The sequence below is a fragment of the Trifolium pratense genome, linkage group LG4 (assembly GCF_020283565.1).
Source record: "Trifolium pratense cultivar HEN17-A07 linkage group LG4, ARS_RC_1.1, whole genome shotgun sequence".
NCBI classification, from domain to species: Eukaryota; Viridiplantae; Streptophyta; class Magnoliopsida; order Fabales; family Fabaceae; genus Trifolium; species Trifolium pratense.
Window position 1 is genome coordinate 28,501,723 of NC_060062.1, and position 21,925 is coordinate 28,523,647.

Below are 21,925 nucleotides of genomic sequence, written 5' to 3' on the forward strand. Positions count from 1 at the left end.
ACTCAAGAACAGATATTTTTCTGGTATAGTTCGCTAAGCGACCAGGAGTTCGCTGTAGCGAACATGTTCGCTGAAGCTCGCCAATGCTCGCCATGAGCAGGTGACTTCCGGGTGAGGTTCGCGTAGGCTCGCTAAGCCTTCGCTCAGCGACTAGTTCGTTGAAGCTCGCCAATGCTCGCCATGAGCAGGTGACTTCCTGGATCGTGGTTCGCCATGTCTCGCTGAGGCTTCGCTTAGCGAAGGCCTCTGTGACAGCAATTTTTGTTGATGTTTCTAAGTGTGATTAGGCACTTGTAATATGGTTTAATGGTATCCTTACGTGATTGTTGATACATGTTGATACTGTTAATGCTTATTGTTAATCGTTATATGATTGATAAACGTGTATGCAATAAGTTGTAGCTTAAAGTGAGCAATGTTATGTTTTGGCATTAATTTGTAATGTTAAGTGAATGTGTTAGGATTGTGTTCCCGCATTCATAAAAGAGTAGCTTCGAGCTAGAGAATATCATATGGTTGATATGTGTATACATACATGCATTCATGATTGTATGTGAACATTGGAAACTTGGGTTCCAATAACGAAAATGGATTATGTGTCCATAATGAAGCCGAGGATCGGATTAGATGAATCCATGAGTCCGGAGTTGCTATCCAACAGGATATAAAACTGTGTTGGCTTATCCAAGGGAGATAAGATGGTTCGGTAAGTTCCGACATATCCAGCATGATATAAAACTGTTCTTGGTCCACCGTTGGTGAGACACCTTGGTACCACATGCATTTAGTTATGTCTAGGGATGGCATGACAGTGAATTAATTGGCATTAGATACCTTAGGGTAAATGCGCATATATTTGATAAATGGTATGTGACATTTATTTGGTTGAATTGTGTTGAACTTTATTATTTGATAATTGTTTAGTGCAATGTTTTGACGTGAGTTAGAATATGTATGATGTAGTTCGAAAGTGTAAGACCTTTCTTATACTCGTATGATATGCGGTTATGTTTTCTAACTCTCTGCTTTGTGTTATTTGCTGGACCTTTGGGGGTTCAGATATTCAGGCTGAGGACTGTGCCGACGTTTAGACTGCTGTTTTAGCTGGGTGTTGAAGTACCTTTTGGTGAGGAGACTTAGCATAGATTACTCCTCTTAGTACTAGCTTTTGGCTAGAGTTTGTAAATAGTAAATGCTCTGGTAATGTAACATCGAGTCGGGGATTACGCTTGGATTTCATCGTATATCGGTGTTACCTTTTGATATGCTAGTTCTTGTATAAGTGACATCCTTAGGGATGAATATGGCTTATGTATATATATATGTATATATATGCATGCTTGGTTTGATTGAATCCGCTGTTGCTTTTCATGTTAAATTTCATGACGCTCTGTGTGTATGCTTGTGTTTTAATTACCGTGTGGCACTCTGCCTTTACACTTGTTGAAAAGTTTTTAAAATTACGTTTTTAAGGGTAGTATGGGTTAGGGTGTTACAATTCGCCTGTCAGCACCATTCGGTGGGAAAAGCCTCGTATAGGATGGTTAAAGTGCAATGTAGATGCAGCATTTTTTGTCGGTGCAGGTAGGACCGCGATGGGTGCTTGTTTTCGTAATAATTCTGGTGAATTTATGGCTGGAATTACGCAGTGGCAGCAAATGACTTTATCAACAGAGGAGGGTGAAGCATGGGCACTATTGCAAGCTATGAATGAAGCTAAGAGTAGAGGTTTTGAAAGCGTCCAGTTTGAAAGTGACTCTCAAGTGTTGGTTGATGCTATTCGTACCAAACGGCGAGGCAATTCAGAGTTTCTCTCAATCGTTAATGAAATTATTCTTGTTATGTTATCATGTGTAAACTTTGAAGTTAAGTTTATTAGGAGACAAGTGAATTCGGTTGCTCACAATTTAGCTAGGGCGGCCAATTCCTGGACTAGTTTCCATAGATTTGAGATTATTCCTTCATGTATTGAACTTTTGATAATTAATGAAATGCAGTAAGTTTGTTTGGTTCAAAAAAAAACAATCCATCGAAATTATAATACTTTTGAATACCACAAGACTTTTTGTAAGTTGTAAAGAGTTTTGATTGAATACCAATAAATTTTTTTAAAGTCTTTTAAAATCTTAATTAAATATCACTAGACTTTTTTAAAATCTTAATTGAATACCACATAATTTTGTCATCATAAAAAAGTCTTTTAAAATCAATTGAAATTCTAATTGAATATAACCCCCTAAAAAATTGACGGAAGAAATGACTAAAAAGTGTGGAATTTTTTTTAGAAATTAAAATGAAAATTCTAAGAAAGTATAAAAAAAATAAAAATATTTAGCCCTTAAAATAATTAGTCTATTAAAGCTTTGAACCTTTGAATTTTGTTTCCTTTCATTTATAGATAGATCGATAGTTTCCAAGTGTAGCACCGAACCGATCATTGTGGGCAAAGAGAAAGCGAAGTGTCCACGACACGATTACGAGTGTGTTCGTTGAATTGAATCGGGAAACAAAAATGAAAATCTACCACGTTCCTTGCCTCGAAGACAATTATTCCTACTTGTAACTTGTTCTTACTCTTTCGATTCTGATTATTATGAGCTTTTTGATTACAATTTCTGAATGATTCTGGGTTTGTTATTATTTGTAGGATCGTTGACGAAACCACCAAACAAGCTGCGGCGGTGGACCCTGTTGAACCCGACAAGGTTCTAGAAGCTTCAAATTCACTTGGTCTCACTCTCAAATTCGTCCTCACCACTCATCATCACTGGTTCGTTACTTTCTCTTCCTTTTCAAAGCGTGGTTACACTTATTAAGTGCCGATGGACGATGTTCATGTGATGTGATGCTAAAGTAGAGTCTGTTTGGATAATCAACTTAATTAAGCACTTATTAAATAATCGTTTATTATATAAGCACTTATATATAGGTTATTTAATGTATGTTTGGATTTACCTCACAAAACTTATGCCAGTAGATAAGCTTAAATAAAATCCAATCCAAACAGGCGCTTATTAGAGTTTATCTAATGGCATAACCACTTGTGAGACTGTTTTGTACAGCTAATGGAAACAAACAACTTTTGACACGTCCATAAGTTAGTTTCAGCTTATTTCCATAATTTTGTTTGGATATCTACCTTATATGAAAATAATTTGACTTTATTTTATCTTTTGTTATAGTAATAACTTATTTGGTAAGTGTTTTATTAAGTTGTTTTTCCAATTATGGCTTTCTATAATCCAAGAGAGAACGTGGTTAAACAATTTTCATGAGTTGTAAGCTGCTTTTATAAACTATCTTGGAAAGGTTATTGTAATAAGTTGTAAACAGTTTATGTACATGTGATGAGCTATATGATAAGCTCTCTCAAACACAATACAGTCGTAATGAAATACACTGAAGTCATCTTTTGTTGACCAACTCTAAGTTGTAAAGCATTTTCTTGGTTATTTTGTTTGGTGTTACTGTTAGGTTTTTTGAGTTTTGAAGGATGAAAAGAAAATATTCTAATTTTAGTGTGATTATGTGGCAGGGATCATGCTGGTGGAAATGAGAAGATAAAGGAATTGGTACCTGGAGTCAAGGTATATGGTGGCTCAATTGATAATGTAAAAGGTTGCACTAATGCAGTTGAAAACGGTGATAAGGTGCATCTTGGAGCAGATATTAATGTTTTGGCGCTTCACACACCTTGGTATGGTAATTCAACTTGTCAATTACGATTCTTGTTGTCTCCCTTTGCTTTCCCCTTTCCCCTTTCCCCTTTCCCAAAAGTTCAGGGTTTGTGATTAGTGCACTGTATTATTTATAAATCGGGACTTAATTGTTTTGTCTATGTCTTTGCTTCATTTCAAATGAAATAATAAATTAGTCTAATCTCCATAGTAAAGAATAGTGAAAGAGAGAAAGAAAGAAATAGTCTAGCTCACGTTTGTATATCACTGATAGTGAAATGATGGGAGATATTTGAGAAGATCATGATCTTGCTAAGTGATAACTGCCACGCATAATAATATTTGAATGCCGGTATTTTGTAAGGAACTAGGTCAGGTAAATATTATGTTATTCTTTTACAAGAAGAGCGGAGCTATACCCTCTGTATTGTGTTTCTCTTGCCAATGAAGCTTTGTGCTAGAGTTAAATATGTACTGCTTGATGAACTTGTTTTGACAATGAGCTTTGTGTAAAAAGAGTAATTATGTACTGATTATATGATGATATAAGTTTAAAACCTAAATTACATGGTTGTGTACTCAGAATGCATTGTCTTGCTTGCTTGGCCTTTTCTGCTGTTGATAATTTTGTTTGGTGCATTATGAGTTGTTAATAATTAATAATTATCATTCCTTTGGTATTGTTTTATATTGTCTCTTTTATGTAGCGGTTCAACCTAAGTTTAAGTTTCACTTTTCTCCATACCCTTTTATCTCTCTTGTTAACATAAAACCATTTCGCTGACTTTCATAGCCACACCAAAGGTCACATAAGTTATTATGTTACTGGCAAAGAGGATGAAGACCCGGCTGTTTTTACTGGAGATACATTGGTAAGTTTATCAATATTTTTCATTTTAACGAGCTGTTTTGAAACATCTCTTGTAAAATAGTTCTTTCAAAAGCATGTAAAATCTTAAAGATGGGCTAAGTGCTTGAAGTCAAGGCATGTAGATTTTTATTTTGGCTTATATTCTCTATGTATGGAAGTTTCCATGAATATGAATTTTGAAAAGCTATTACTTTTAAATCTTATTTATTTATTGTGTTTCTTCTTTGCAGTTTATTGCTGGTTGTGGGAAATTTTTTGAAGGAACTGCAGAACAGATGTATCAGTCACTCTCTGTAACACTAGGTTCATTACCAAAGCCTACTCGAGTTTACTGTGGCCATGAGGTAAATCATACTTAAGTCCCCATCATTGAATTGAAAGGTATCATAGGGAGTGTATTGATGATTGATCTTATAATTGTAAATGATGAATTTGATTGATTGATCCGCAAAACTACTTTCGACAGCTCATGGTAAATTTTCTATTTCTATTGATGGAGATGGCAGAATTTGAAAATGACTTGATATTTTTGTGTTCTCATTCATTCTACAGTTGATGATGATAAAATAGTTTGATTGCAAAGATACCGTGTATGCTCCCTGAGTTCATTTAGCATCTTGGGTCAATCTGCAAAATATAGTTAATTTCTTGAGATGTTAGTGGTGGTGTGTTGTTACAAGAATTGTTGGTTGTTAAGTTGTAAACAATCTAAATACACATATTGGGTTAGTCCATGCATGCAATATTTATGTAAAATCCCGGAAACGTAAGGCTTTTATTTTCAATTCCTGTTGCATAGAATAGTCAGCTTGATATGAATATAACATACAAGAAGTTGAAACCGATCGACACTCACTTCCTGTAAATAAATAGTGCTGAAACAGGGCCGTTATGTGTTCATGAATACTGTTTCCTTACCTTTGCTGGAGTTTGTCTATCAATGTGCCTAGAACTTTAAGTTCAATTTGTGGTTAAAAATTGGAATTCTGTTATGGCAACCCTGATCAAGAAAATCCAAAATCCATCATTATGTACAGGCTTAAGTATATTTTTTAGTCCCTCAAAATAGGATAATTATTTCTTTTGGACTCCGAATTTTTTTGTCGGCTTTCGATCTATGTTTTCTGAAAATGACTACAATTGGTCCCTCTCAATCATAAAAGGACCAAAAGAGTAGTGAGAGGAGAGAGAGATTAATTGTGTGGTCATTTCATAAAAGAGGGACCAAAAGCTGAAAAAAAAACTTGTGAGGGATTAAAAGCAATAATTATCATATTTTTGTGGACTGAAAACATATTTAAGTCTTTTTTATAGTACACTTTTTGGTTTGCTGGAAAAATATGTATTTGGTTTTGAGATATTTAGATGCAAATTTCTGATTTGGAAGAGGTGTATTGCAATTCTGGTTGTGCAGTTAAGCTTAAAATACAAAATTTATCACTTTGATTAATTCAACGATGCAACTTCGGGAGAAGGGGAATTGTATTTTGTTTTTCTATAGATTTACTTTTTGCTATAAAGGCTTATATTCATTAGTGACTTGCATTTTATGCTGTTCCCCTCTTATATCATCAATCACAGTAAGAGTGAGTTTGTTTTTTCTCCAGTATTCTGCGAAGAACTTGCAATTTGCTCTGACAGTTGAGCCAGAAAATTTGAAGATACAGCAAAAATTAACCTGGGCTAAGAATCAGCGGCAAGCTGGCCAACCGACAATTCCCTCAACTATTGAGGACGAGCTGGAAACCAATCCATTTATGAGGGTTGATCTACCTGTTATCCAGGTTTGTCACCTTTTCAACTCCTCTTCTAAGTGTGATACAAATAGATGATTCCTTGTTGATGGGAAGGAGGAAAGAAATACTATATCCTTAGCAATTCCTTCTGGGGTACTAGAGCTTTGTATAATTAAAATTCTAACATATTTACTTAGATCTCAAAATATGGTAATGTTAACTTAGTCCCCAAAAAATTTCCGTTTGATTTTGATCCTTCATTTTAAATATGTCAATTTTGGTTTAGGGAGCTAACTCTTTGGTCCCTCATTTAACACCGGTGGAGTCGGATGCAGGGACCAAAATTGACACATTGTAAAATACGAGATCTCAAAATGAGTGAACATAAGTAAAAATTACCAAGGTTATCAAAACCGGACCGGACCGGTCGGACCGTGAACCGGTCATAAAAACGGTTCGGTTTTGAGCAAAAAACGGATAGGAAACCGACCGGTAAAAAAACGCGTGAACCGGGGTCGGACCGGTGAACCGGTCGGGCGGTTCAAGCGGTTTTGCAGTTGTTTTTTTTTTTAAAAAAAAAAAGGGCAAAACGACGTCGTTTTAATTTTTTTTTTTTAAAAAAATCTGAAACAAAACAACGACGTCGTAGGAATAGGAAAGGTTTTTGTTTTTCATCTATTTTTCATTTGGTTTCAATTATAAATTTTATTTTATTTTGACTTGTGATATTTTATCTTTTTAATGTGTGAAATTATGAAATATTGAGCAATTATTCATATATATTTATTTATATATTTAATTAAAAACTGTTCGACCCCGATTGAACCCGGTCCGACCAATTGAACCTTGAACCAGTGAACTCGCCGGTTCGATGACCGGTCCGATTCTGACAACCTTGAAAATTACCATATTTTTTTGAACCCATTTAACTCAATATGAAATTAAACAAAGCCTAATGTGAAGGGTTTTCTTAAACTGTATGGGGCCCTTTTGGATGGCTTATTTGAACTTATTTATTAGCATCATCACTTATGAGTTATGACATGTCGATAAGTTGTTTTCTACTTATTTCCATAAGCTCTCGAAGATAGCTTATGAAAACAACTTATAGGTTATATGAAAACAGTTTGATTATATTTTTTCCTTTAATTATAGAAATAGCTTATACATAAACATTCATATGATAGCTCTTATGTTATAAGCAAATAATTAAGCTGTTTATCCAAACAGAACCAGCTAAAGTAAATTTGAACATTTTCAGGAGAAGGTGGGGTTCAAGACGCCTGTTGAAGCTTTAGGAGAATTACGGAAGTTGAAAGACAATTGGAGGGGCTAATGAAACTACCCTTCTCATTCACTCCTATTTTCATTTTCCTCTTTTGATCCATCCAAATTAATAAAGGTCTTTTATGTATATTCTGTAACAGTTTGGTTTGCCTGAAATTAAAATGAAAGTGTCAGAGTCTTGTCATGTTAGGGAAATGGATTGTGATTAGTACTTGTATGTTAATGTTTTTTTTTTTTGGTTAAGGGATACATGTATGTTAATGTTGGTCTGTCCAAATACTAAGATGTCCCATTTCATTCACGTCATTTACTTGTGAACTTAAAATAAACTATTTTCTCCTTTCTATTTATGTTTGGAAAGTAACTTTCTCCATCAAAATTTTACCAAAAAATATATATGTGAAAATAGGAAGAATTTGTCGATGCTTCGTTTCTTCTGTTATGAAATCAAGCATGGAAAGGGATAGAAAATATTGCCGACTGAAGGATGATAGCTTTGCTTTGAAATTCACAATTTTTATTACTAAATAAAAGATGGTACAGTACTGTGTTAGTACTTAGTAGTAGAATATGTTTTGGTTGCTGCTGTTTGTTCTTATCTATTAAATAAATAAAAAATCGTGCTAAAAATGCCTACCTTGTTGATGAAAGGGAATCAAGTGACTTATGTGAGGCGTGGTTGCCGAAGCGAGAGATGAGTTGGGGTCGAGAAACCCCCAAGGACAGATTTGAGAGAGATTTGCGAGAGCTATTGAGTGTACCTAAAAACATAAAAACCAACCGGGAAGAATTTCTGGGGAAGAATCGTGAAACTGTATCCCCAAACCCACAAAACAGCAACAAAGCAACATAATCGTCAAACATGTCATGAAACTGCTACAACTTGTCGTAACTTCTTCAACAAGAAAAGATTTATACGAATTCTTTACATGTGATCCAACTGGTGCAAAATGGGCAACACATTTTCACCCTATTCTAATCTATTAGGCTTTATAAGAGACATTCTGAAAAAGATAGGAGATATTTACTTCAATGTGTTTTTGAGAAGAAAGTGAGTATGCAAACATCCTTGCTAAGATGAGAGTCAAAATCTCAATTCCTCCGGTTAAAATTCAAGAGACTTATCCTAATTTTTTTTTTGACGAAATTATCCTAATTTATCATCAACTTTATTATTAGCAAATAATCTATACATATCTTTTCTTAGAGAGCAAGTTTTACTTTTGCCCTTTTTTCCTTCTAATGTACTAACATAAAATAAATATTCTTATTAAAAAAAATAAGTATTAAAATTTATATATGCATTCAGTTCAATTTCGATTAAAGAATTTAAAATTCTACCAATTTTTATTTGAATTTACATATAAAGAAAAGAACAATAAATATAGAAATACTTCTTCTTAATATAAAAGTAACTCAAAATAATTAATTCAGTCAAAAAGAGAAAAAGAGAAATTCAAGATATTTAATTCAGTCATAAAAAAATAAAGCTGAAGATAAAATTTGGCCCTACTCGAGACAAAATTAGGTATCATCAATAAAAATCTTGGCACATTAGATATTTTGATTCATATATATAAATAAAAAATAAAATGTTTGCACATTGTTCTTTATCGCATTCACACGCTCTCAACACTCTCAAAAAGAAACAAAAACGAAAACGAAGGTTTCAGCTTCCTGACTCTGACTTTTCTCCTATTCTATCTCACCTTCATCATCACCTTCCTCTTCTTCTTCCATCACCATTGTTAATTCACTTCAAATTTCAAACCCTTTTTTCCTTTTTCCCAATTTCTCAATTCCATTTTTCCCAAATCATAAACTTCTTTCCTTAATTGCTTAATCCGTAAGTTCTCAGGTAAGGCATAAAATTTATCACTTTCTTCAATTTTTTGTATTCTATTGTGTTTAATTTTCACCCCTTTTCGTTGTTTTATCTATTTCCCTAACGATTACCTTTTATTCCCTTTTCAGGGTAGGGATTAAAACCCCCAAAAATTACGTTTTTTGATATTTTTAATTAATAATTAACCCCAAAATTGGAAAATAGTTTGGATTGAAGAAAGATCAAATAATTAGAGGTATTATACAGTGAAGAATTGAAGATTAGGGTTTTTTAATTTGTGCCAAAGATGGCAACTTTGGATGGTAATTCAGACCAATATGCTAATGTTTCTTCTAATTCACCATCATTATCATCATCATCATCTTCTTCGTCGTCGTCGTTTGGAGGGGTTAATAGTGATGATAATAATGGTAGTGTAACTTGGTACGGAATGAGGTTACCTTCTGTTAATCCCTTTTTGTCACCACTTTCGTTTTTATTGGATTATTCTGGAATTCTCCGATCAAACAATGATTCTGAGGTTATGATTGTCAACAATGGAGTTTCTGGTTCGGAAATACGGCCTCGGGTTGATTCCGCTGCGGCTGTTGGTGAGAGCAGTGCAGGTGAAGTTGCGATAAGGATAATTGGAGCTGGAGAGCATATTCAGAATCAGGTTGGAGAAGTGGGTTATGATGATTGTGGTGAGGATCTGGTTGGTGAGAGAAGTGGAATTCCTGCATTGGATGATGGTGAAGCCGAGGGACGTGGTGGAATTGAGACTAGTGAGGGGGTTCCCCTTGTGTCTTCGCCTTCATCGTCGTCATTGGCTGGTAGTGGACAGGTTGATGGTGATACTTCTGGGAATGGAACAGAAAATAACAGCAGGGATTCGTCTTCTTATCAGAGATATGATATTCAGCTGGTTGCTAAGTGGATTGAGCAGATTCTTCCTTTTTCGCTATTGTTATTGGTTGTTTTCATCCGACAGCATTTGCAAGGTATAACTAGTTCTGTTCTGATAAATTGGTTACATTATATCATGTTTGTGATGTTAATATTGGCTTCAAAATAATCATAGATGGCCATTTTGAATTTTCATTTATTTACTTTTCCATTGTTAGTAGTTCACCCATTTCACAAATATTGGGAAAATTCCAAGTTGTTTCTGATAACTTGGCTATTTGTTGTATTAAAAGCTGGCTTGCTTGTTCTGATGTAATGTGCTTGGTAGAATAGTGGCATGACAGAGAAAGCTTGCCTGCATTTTGGAATGATGAAAACTCTGAAAGTAGTATTACTTAACATCTTTACTTCTCATCATGTTTAAACATGTTTGGTCTTTCACTCGTGCCATGTTGCTAAATGTTTTCTATTGATCCCAAATTGAACTGGAAAATGTTGGTGCAGCATCCAACACTTCCCGTTGTTTCTGGGTTAAGGGCTTAGAGAAAAAGAAAATATATCATGTGAGAAGTTTTTTTGAGGATCACAACGGTCGCACCTTTGTTTTATTTACCGCTTCCCCTCTTGGTGGTGTCCTACTTAGTAAGAAAATTGCAACCTCACTAATTGTAAGCTAAAAACGAATCTTGTGGAGTTAACTAAGGGGATGATTGATTTGCTTTCTACATTTCTATTTTCTTGTGAGTTTCAAGTGTGGCTTTTCTTATTCACAATCACTTTCTTTGGATAGGTGCAAGGTTCATTGCTTGACACTTATAGCATGCGCCTCCTCTTAAATTTATAACTTGCTATTTTTTCCACATTACCTGGTAATCATTTATGAGAACTTGCAGGTTTCTTTGTCACAATTTGGATAGCAGCTGTGATGTTCAAGTCAAATGAAATTGTTAAGAAACAGACAGCTTTGAAGGTACTTTATTATATCTTTGCCAATCCTTTAACATTTACGTTCCCAAACCGAGTTTCTATTCTGTCAACTCCTTACTCACCCTCGTACCATAACATTGAGTGGAATAAACTTTATTTTGCAGGGAGATAGGAAAGTCTCTTTGCTTGCTGGTATATCTATTGCTTTCATTCTTCACGTGATATGCATTTACTGGTGGTATCGAAATGATGATATTTTATATCCACTGGTCATGTTACCTCCAAGTCCAACACCTTTCTGGCATGCAATATTCACCATCTTGGTCAATGGTATGGATTTATTCATACAATATTTGATGTTACATTGTTGCAGTGGATATATGCTAGAACTTTTATTTCTTCTTCTTTACATGGTGACAAATGTATGTCAATGATTTGGTCCCTATTTGGATAAACAACATAATGAAGTGCTTATAGCAAAGGCGCTTATCATATAAGTGCTTATATATATGAGCTGTTTTAATGACAAACGATAAAATAAAGTTAAATTGTTTTTATATAAGCTATCCCAGATAGCTTATGGAAACAGCTTATAACATGGCTGTTTTCTTAAGCTCTACCAAACAGTCTCACAACAAGTGCTTATGCCAAAAGATAAGGCAATCCAAGCAGACCCTTAGAAAAAAGTAATGTCCTTGCACATAATTACAGACTCGAGTGAGATCCTTACAAATAATTACAGACTCCAGGTGAAACGCTGAATGCATGACATATACATGCAAGGAATTTTATAGTTTCAGTACAATGTTGAAGCTGTTTTTTTGGTCACTAATGGTGAAATTGGAACCTTCTTTGTAGTTGTTTCATGATTCATTTTTTTTATTGAGATATTTCATCAATTAAAACTTGTCTCATGTATAGACAGGGCACAATAAATGGGTTCTCTATGTTTAATTATCAGTTTGGATAGGATAGAAATTGACTCAAAATTGTTTGAACCTTTGAGGATAAAGTTAACTGTTTTATTTTATTTTTTTCCTTCTTGTAGCATTAGGACAGTGTTAACTTTATGTTTGATATTTGTTGTTGAGATATATTGTAGCTTTGGTTGTATATATTTGCTGTATTGTGCGTGATGACACGAACACTTTGAGGAGACAACTACCGTCGGCCTCTGTACTAGATGGTGGTGTTTCCTTGGACATCCGACAAAATGAGATAGGATCAGCCTCCTTGACATTTGGTGAACCCCAAAAGCTTAGGTTTCTGAACTGAACGGCTCTAGTACCAATTTAAGAGTGAATAATAATAATCTTTTCCAAAAAAAAGAGTGAATAATAATGATTTTTCTGTATTAAATCTTGAATAATATGTAAAACATTTATACACGAGGTTAATCAAATCAATCCCTTTAAGGGTTAGAATAAGCTAAAAAAAGAAACTACGAAAGAGTATAATAAGTACATACAAAAAAATCTACAATTATCTGTAAAATATCTCGATTGATAATGAGCAATATCTTTCTGGATCTCATTTTGTTTTATTAATATTTAATATACTGTATTTTTATCTTGCTTTATTGTTTTTGTGTGTCATATATCCCTTTAAATTGTATTTGTGACCTCTAGTCATTCTAATTTTTGTTGTTATTAATGATCACCATTTTATTGACTCTCAGATATATTAATGCGGCAAGTTGCAATGGCTTTTAAGTGTATCCTACTTATATATTACAAAAAGGGGAAAGGTCATAACTTTCGTCGACAGGTGATTAATGCTTTCCATACAAAAGTGTGCAATTTTCGTGTGTAGCTATTGCAACGGCTGACATTGTCTAACTTTTCTAGGCTCAAATGTTAACTCTTGTTGAGTACACGCTGCTTTTGTATCGTGCCTTGTTGCCAACACCAGTTTGGTACCGGTTTTTCTTGAATAGGGAATATGGCAGTCTCTTTTCGTCACTGACCACAGGATTGTATTTAACTTTCAAGCTAACATCCGTTGTTGAGAAGGTTTGTTTTCACTTTTTCAACATTATTAGTGTGTAGATCTATAAATTCTAAATTATCATCTTTGTGCTGTTTAGGTCCAATGCTTCATTTCGGCCGTGAAAGCGTTATCAAGAAAGGAAGTTCATTATGGGGTCTATGCCACAGCGGAACAGGTAATAATGTAGTTTTAGTTGATTTTTTTTTTATTAATCAATCTGTTCCCTAATTCTATAACTATATTATAAAACATAAAACAATGGCCTTCCAATGACATGTGGCAGATGTCTAGACCCTCCATTTCCTCCTAAGCTTTTTTTGCTGACCCACTGTTGCATGGGATTTTATTACTAGTTTAAATAGAAAATTCCATTTGTTTGGGGGCGTTTGTTTCAAGGTAGTTAATTTTAGTCCCAGGAATAATATTCCAAGGAAATAATAACAGGAACTTTATTCCAGGGTATTTTAAAAAAATCATGTTTGGTTACTATTAACCACATTCCTTGGAATTATTGATAAAGATGGGTAAAAGAGAAGTTATTAGAAGTTATTTAAAATGTATTCCCATTTTCATGGAAACTTTTCTTTCCCACCCATTTCCCCGGGAATAAAATCATGGGAACAAAAGAAGTTATTGGAAGTTATTTTATTCCAAAGAACCTTCATATCCAGGAACAATTTTATGTCAAACTTATAACAAACATGGGTATATCTATTCCTACTCATATATTCCCAGGAATATTATTTCTAAACATGAAACAAACACCCTTGTTACAAGGTTCTGATTCTGTGTTTTTTGGAACTTGTAGTTTTCTGATTTTGTAAATGCATACATATCTATAAAATACATTGGGTATGAAATTGTTAAATGTATGAGATAAATCGTTGTTAGCTATTCTCCTCGAAGTAATATCTTTCATCAATCTGAGAATAAAGCTATGTAAATGTATCTGTTTTCTATCAAATTCCTTCAAAATGATTTCTAACTATAAAAGTCATGGATAATGTCTTGTAAATGTAGCTTTCATGCATCAATTAATTTAATGGCATTGATCAAAATAATGTGATTTGTCCTCAAGTATCTTCTATAATTTATTTATTTGTGTACTTGCACATGGTGGCTGTGTATGTTATTTTAATGGATGAAGTGAAGAGGGATCTGATACAAACCAACTGATATATAAGACAGAAATAGGGAAAATCCCTTTGATTACAGAATGATCTCGCAGAACTTCGAGGGTCTGCACCTCCCTAATGCCAAAATGGCCCCTTTCCAATCAAATCCCAAGATACCCTCTTTCTCAATCACTCCTTCTATTTATTAAGTATCACCAACTCTACCTAATACCTATCCCTATTCTCTAACGGCAGTTATTTCCTATAATAACTGCTTATTAATAATTAAAACAGTTTACTAATATTAATAAACAAGGCCCACTATTATTTCTATCCTAATTAAGGCCCATATCTAACAATACTCCCCTCCTAAACTGTCACCTTGTCCTCAAGGCAATTAAAATAAAAAACAATTACAAAACTACTTTACTGACATTGGCGTTAAAACAGAAATGTTTGCACAATCCTGCAGCCTAATTTCACCCCCCAGGGTCCCACGGTTGGGAGGAGAAATCACAAAACATTTTGGAATTATTGCAGTGGCATTTGTTGGCCTTCCCCTGTAAGTTGGTGAACGTGTTGAACCTCTTTGTCATTGTTGCGTGATATACAGCAATACCCTTGTCTGGTGGTTTTGTCGGCGGAAATACAGCCAATATGCAAGAAGTTGCTTTTCTCTTCTCGGCCACTGACCTTCCCCTTCACCAGCGAACTTTCGGCCTCCTTTTTTATTGGAGTTCTCTTCTTTGCGCTCTGTTTTCCGACCATGGATGTTCTGATTCCTTGATGCTTTTCTTGATTTCAAAACCAATCTTGGTTCATGTGATGGCTCCACCACTCATCCATTGCGCAACTGCCGGTATTTGATCTTTTTCTTTGCACACACCTCCTGCATCAAAATATTTCTCAACCTTGATCATCCACCCAGCAACATCCCTTCCCTCAAAGATTGGTATAGATAGTCGTAATTCTTTGAGTTCTCTTCTCCAATCTCTAAGTACTTTCAACGCTTCATGCAAAATATCAAGCGTTCCTTCTGTTCTCAATGACGACTCCATTTCTATTTTATCTTTCTTGTCCCGGATCAAAGTGCTCTGATACCAGTGATAGAAACCAACTGATATATATATATATATATATATATATATATATATAGGATTTAATTGATATGCACCGACGGTGTAAAATAATTTTACACAGTCAACCAATACCAACCATGTTTTCCGCCACATCACCCCACTTCACCCCACTTTCTTGACATGACATGGCAAAATGATGGTTATTTATTGGACGATCGTGTAAAACTATTTTACACCGTCAGTGCATATCAATTAAACTCTATATATATATATAAAATAAGGAAGTAGGGAAAATCCCTTTGATTACAAGAATGATACCGCAGAACTTTGAGGGTCTGCACCTCCCTAATGCCAAACTGGCCCCTTTCCAATCAAATCCCAAGATACCCTCTTTCTCAATCACCCCTTCTATTTATTAAGTATTACCTATTCCTATTCTAACGGAAGTTATTTTCTATAATAACTGCTTATTAATAATTAAAACTGCCTACTAATGATTAAACTGCCTACTAATATTAATAAGCAAGGCCCACTATTATTTCTATCCTAATTTAGGCCCATATCTAACAGGATCTTTGTAAAAAAAGCTATGGTAGCTTGTTATATTTGTCTTGTCCCCATTTTATTCCTTAAAAGTTTCAGAAATCAAAATTTGCTACGAAATGAGGAGTATAAGATTCTTGTTAATGACTGTTTATTTGTTTATAGGACTTTCTCTACTCTCTATAGCCATTATTTGTTGGGGCACACAGTCATATTTTTTTTCTTTCTTTTGAGAATCTTATTTTAAATTTGGAGCTAATCCTACCATTTATTTTTGGGGTTTATCGATAAGCTTTATGACAATGTGCCTTATTTTCAGTTTTATTGTATCTTTGAGTGGAGAAATGTTTAAATTTGACTGATAAATCTGTCTTTTAAATTTATTAATGGATAGTGTTCGGTTGATGGCTACTTTGGTGGGAAATTCATTATGTGTTATGCAGGGTGCTGGAGAGATTTGTTACATTTATGTGGATTTCTGTGTTATATTTTCTTTAGGAATTTTGTTATTGGATATTGCTGTCTGTCTTTTTATTTTCCATCTATTGCTTTCTAACGGCATTTCTTTATATTTAAGGATGAAAATCTACATAAATACTATGTTATTGAAGATTTTTACTGTGCAATTTTTTACTTTTATCAATATGATTCTAAATTCTATGTATTTGAAACACAGGTAACAGCTGCTGGTGACCTATGTGCTATATGCCAGGAGAAGATGCATTCCCCAATCTTGCTACGTTGTAAACACATTTTCTGCGAAGATTGCGTATCTGAGTGGTGAGTCCATAACTTCATCCCTCATTTATAGGTTTAATTTCAAAGTAGAAAGTTCTCAATATATTAAGAAAATTTTATAGGCAGGTCCTCTCTGAGAGCCTATAAATAATTGTTCTAGGGTAGGCTAGTAATCAGCTAAAAGATTGATTCACATGATTTCATACTTTTTTGAATAGAAAATGTTAGTGTTGTTATTTTGTTGGTGGACACAGTTGAATCCATGTCCTCCCACTTCAACCCCTATCTTGCCCCATAAACCACCAAACCACCTTATCAGTCACTAAGAATATTGCACTTTTATAGAAGGTTCTCAGCAATATGTTGATTTTGGCTAATGGCTTGAAGCTAATTTTTTACTTTTTCTTGCATACAATTGTAACCTGACTTATTATACATTTGCATATTAGTTTATGCTAGGATATGTTCTGGGAAAAAAATTCACTTCTAACGTTCCTTTCTTTGTATTCTATCTAATCATATTTAAGTATTAACAATTGGTGAGTTAAGTACTTAGTTACATGAAATGTATGAATGGACAAGAGAGAGAGAGAGAGATAGAGTTCCGTAGGACTTTGAACCATTGGTCATTGACAATTGTTAGGTGGAGTCTATGTTTTTTTATTGTTTTGACGGCATGTGGAGTCTATGTTGATGTATGGGAAAAATGTTACATATGAATGTGTAAAATGGATTTCTTGTGCCTGAGGCTATGTTTAGATTGGTGGAATGAAATGGAATGGAGGGAAACTGAATGGATCTATGTTCCATTGTTTGGATTTTAAAATACTGTATTACCCTCGCTGTTTATTACCTTTCTTGCATTTATCTTTCGCAATCTTCATGCACAACCGTCGAGAATGGACTTGCACTTCATTGTATTTTTTCTCCATGTTGTATTATTAGCTTCTACGTTTTCGTTCGCTGGATTTTCTTGTCCCTGTATCCGTGTATTTTTTTTCCTTCTTCATATGTGGTATTATCTTTTGTTTTGTTTATTAGATTCATCTGTCCATCTTTATATTCACACTACATCCCTAGATTTTTTGTTTATAAGATTTTTCTGTGCATATGTCCTTAACTATTGTCTTGTTGAACTACTTCAAGGAATTTATGTTTTTTGTGATGTTGAACACATCATTCTATTATATATTTTTTAGTTCTCTTATAACAAGATTTAAAAAATTATATTTTTGTGTTTAAAATAAAGGTAAAAAGAAATAAAAATTAACAAGTCATTTCATTTCATTCACTATCCAAACAATGAAAGGAGTCTCACTCCATCATAAAATATCTGAATGGTGGAATGGAACAATCTTCTATTCCTCTCCATTCCGCCCTGCTCCATTCCATTAGTTATAACATATCCAAACATAGCCTAAAGTATTCTTAGGTGCCAGATAATATTTAAGGCCCCTGCGAATATTTTTAAGAGTTCGGACCAAAAATGGCTATCTAAGATTCTCACAAAAAGTTCTCACAAACACAAACGGGTCTCTTTTTTAGTGTAACAAATGGGTCTTAAAAGGCAATTGGATTGTATTATTATTTTCTCTTAGTAACAAGTTCTCTTGTAAGTTGTAACAAACACACTTTTCTTTTCAGGTTTGAGAGAGAAAGGACTTGCCCTCTATGCAGAGCATTGGTTAAAGCAGCTGATCTTCGGACCTTTGGAGATGGATCAACAAGTTTGTTTTTCCAGTTGTTTTAATAAACTCGTGATCTTTTTGTTGGATCATAGTTTTTAAACCAACCTCTACTTATAAAGTATCATGTTTTTTTCTTACGTTGATTCGGTAAGATTTTTCATCAAAGGCATGATTATGGATTAAAAGTTCGCGTTCAGTTGCAACGATGTCAGATGTACAAATTAAGGGCTTTGCTCAGCTGTCGGATACTCAACATCGTGGGAACCTGCTAACCTATATATTCCTCATATACTAAGCTGTTGAACACTAATTTGTTCATAATGTTATATTATTTTGACATTAATCCCTTTTTCTTTAAGGTTTGTATATGTATTTGCACAGGCTTTATTCAATTATGTTAACTACGTTGTTGCACTTGCAAGTGCTGAAATTACCATATGTAACATATAAGAAATTAATCCCTTTTGGACGTGCTGAAAATGATTGTCATGTTTTTTCTTTTCTTTTTGCTTTTTGTCCATGAGTTTGAAACTTTATCCCAAATTGCATGAGTTGGAATCCTCTCAATTTATCCTCTATTTTAGATAGTTTTTAAATATATATTAAATAGTTGGATCCATGTCACATTATAGCATTTATTTTGGTGAATTACACCTTTTATTTAATTTGACGAGTAGTAGATAATTCTGATAGGTTTATAAATAGTGCTTATTAATTTTTTTTATATTAAATACTATTTGTGAATCTATTAGAATTGTACACCTTAATAGTGTATTGATATATGTACCGGAGTGTTTATCTTTATATCTTTATATTTTCAAAACATTAAAAAATGACAAAAAGAGAGGATAAAAAATAGAGAGAATCTTAAATAATTTTAAATTATTTTATTTGATGGATATGTCTCACTTCATTTGGAAATGTTTAGTTACCGGAGATGAGTTCAACACAAATTGCAAACATGTTTTGGCGAGAGCTTCTCCAATGGGTATATCTCATTTTCTTCTCATTGGTGGAACTATGATATGGTAGAGTGGATAACAAAAAATTGTTCAAATATCTTTTTTAGGTTATTGTATCATCATTTAATGTTGGCTTGGGTCAATTTAAATTATTTTGTATAGAACTATAAGTTGCTTAAGCGTTTCATAATTTTGTACCATTGGAGCAAAATGGTATATGAAACTCATCCATAAAGGAATGAATGAAAAAAGCAGCATGTCGTATTAATGCCGAATTCTTTAAATTTACCATTCGTATTGGCTCTGGCCAAAACTTTAGTTCGAATTAATTGTTGGTTCGGAACAAAAGAAAGTGAGTTGCTGAAGAGGGAACAATTTGAAGTGTGCCACTGGCCAGTGGCCATCATTTAGCACTGGTATGCATTAATGAACCTAGAGACCTTTAGTTTTAGATATTAATACATGTCCAATTATAGAGAATGCTTGATAATTACTCTGGAGGTCTCAAATGGATATTAAAATTTGATTTTTGAATGAAAATAAGAAGTTATAACGTAATATTTAAATTTGTTCATAATTAGGGGCTTAAGTTAAAGTTTGTAACATATTCCCTCTAGTCACTATTATAAGTAAAAAAACGATTTTTTAGATTTATTGGAAAATTAATGTATGTGGTCTAAAATATTGACTAGATGTATTAGCTTTTCAATAAACTTAAAAAGTAGTTTTTTGCTTATAATAATAGTGACCATAAAGAATAGTCCTTTAATGCAGTTTTGATTTTTCTATTATAATAAATCCTAATTGCATTTTTGATCCACTTATTTTACAAGATCCAAGATTTTGGTTGCCTTGTTTTAAAATAAACATTTTTACCCCCCTATTTTGATTTTTCTTTGCACTTTTGGTTCACACTTCATTTTGTCTCCCAATATTAGGGATGTGTCATTTTTACCCCCTATTTTGATGTTAATTTGGAAACATAATTTTCTAACAATTTTTTTTTGCGAATGTTGTTTTTCTCTACATAATTCAAGATGTTTATGTTGAAAACATGTTTTCCTGTTTAAAAGTAGTTTTTGTATTATGTGGTGAAGTTCCTTCTATTGTTCAAGAGGTGACTTTCTATCTTAAAGTGATTGTGGATACTAGATACAACACTAACATTAACTTTAACGCGTTGACACTAACTTTTGTACTATGTCGTGAGGTTCCTTCTATTGTACTATGAACCACATATATGGATACTATACAACACTAGCTTTATAACAAAAATCGATATGCAAAACCGAACAACCCAAACTCGCCTAATCATTATAACAAAATAGGGTCCAAGTGAGCTTCTATGTACCAACCGAGGTTTAGGCCGGATGGACATTTTGGGCACAAATATGCCCGACTCGGCTCGTTGTCCACCCCTACCAATTAGTATCTCTATCTACAACTAACAATATTTGATTTATATATATTTTAGTAACTCTTATGTTTTGTATCTAGTGGTGTGACAGGTGGCTTGCTAATAGCAAGTCATAAAGTAACATATGAGTGACTAATGACTAAACTAATTGTGCTTTATCACTTCCTAGATCACCTCATCAACAATTTGTTTTCTAAAATCACCACCAAGCTCATCTCCCAACATTTTGACCACCTTCTTCATCTTCTTCTCCACTATCAAGCCAACAGTCATATTCGACCAGTCTCTATCAACCCCTTTTGCCTTCTTCAACATTTCTAGTTCCTCTTTCATTGCAGCATTTTCGGCTTGATACTCCTCGATTGTTTTGGCAATTGAGCTGGTAACTACTTGCTTCCCCTCCCTTTGCCTAAATCCTCCGACAGCATCTGTGGCCGTGGCAGGTGTTCCGGGGACCTCGATTCTGCCGTCGGCATGAGGAGTCACATTAGGGTTGTTGCTTGATTTTCAAGAGGCGGTTTTCTTCAGTTGTTGTATTCTAAATCTTGATTTTTTTCCCTTCATTTTTCCCGGTTCACTTTGTTCAAAAATTGTTGTTTGATGTTTGAGAGGTATACCGACAAAAAATGATCCGCAAACCCGAACAAACCGAACTCGCCTAATCATTATAACAAAATAGGGTCAAAATGAGCTTCTATGTACAAATTGAGGTTTAGGCCGGGTGGACATTTTGGGCCCAAATCCGCCCGACTCGGCTCGTTGTCCACCCCTACCAATTAGTATCTCTATCTACAACTAACAATATTTGATTTATATATATTAGTAACTCTTATGTTTTTCTTGATAGTTTGCTTGCTTGGGTGAAGCTGAAAGGAATTTGAAACGGGCAATCAAACAATCACCTAAAAGAAATACACTAAGCTTGTGAATGAATTTGAACTGTTTATGTAATGACTTGAGAAAAAAAATATGAAAAACAGTAAGGGATACGTAAAAAATGAAGTGTTGGCGCCGCTTTTGCCATAAATGGAGAACAAATAAATCTTTGAAAAGTTGCGTCAGTCTTAAATGTGAGCTCCAATTCAACCTAAATATTGTAATAGGTATTATTTTCTTATTTGTTTGCGAAATAAAATCATTTTCTTTTTAAAGACTTGAGAAAAAA

The 21,925-nt window shown here is 33.9% G+C and overlaps 2 protein-coding genes across 2 annotated transcripts; both read left to right on the forward strand.

Moving 5' to 3' along the window:
* Nucleotides 1-2,258: 2,258 nt before the first annotated feature.
* On the forward strand, nt 2,259-7,921 carry LOC123920199 (hydroxyacylglutathione hydrolase cytoplasmic). The gene is made up of 7 exons (XM_045972398.1): nt 2,259-2,559; nt 2,648-2,770; nt 3,536-3,697; nt 4,471-4,549; nt 4,779-4,892; nt 6,156-6,332; nt 7,546-7,921. The coding sequence occupies exons 1-7, from the start codon at nt 2,513-2,515 to the stop codon at nt 7,618-7,620; spliced, it is 777 nt and encodes a 258-aa protein (XP_045828354.1). The 5' UTR covers nt 2,259-2,512; the 3' UTR covers nt 7,621-7,921.
* Nucleotides 7,922-9,136: 1,215 nt separating this feature from the next.
* On the forward strand, nt 9,137-18,883 carry LOC123920198 (E3 ubiquitin-protein ligase RNFT1-like). The gene is made up of 9 exons (XM_045972397.1): nt 9,137-9,429; nt 9,546-10,397; nt 11,196-11,272; nt 11,394-11,559; nt 12,908-12,996; nt 13,077-13,241; nt 13,316-13,393; nt 16,632-16,735; nt 18,338-18,883. The coding sequence occupies exons 2-9, from the start codon at nt 9,704-9,706 to the stop codon at nt 18,441-18,443; spliced, it is 1,479 nt and encodes a 492-aa protein (XP_045828353.1). The 5' UTR covers nt 9,137-9,429; nt 9,546-9,703; the 3' UTR covers nt 18,444-18,883.
* Nucleotides 18,884-21,925: the final 3,042 nt, after the last annotated feature.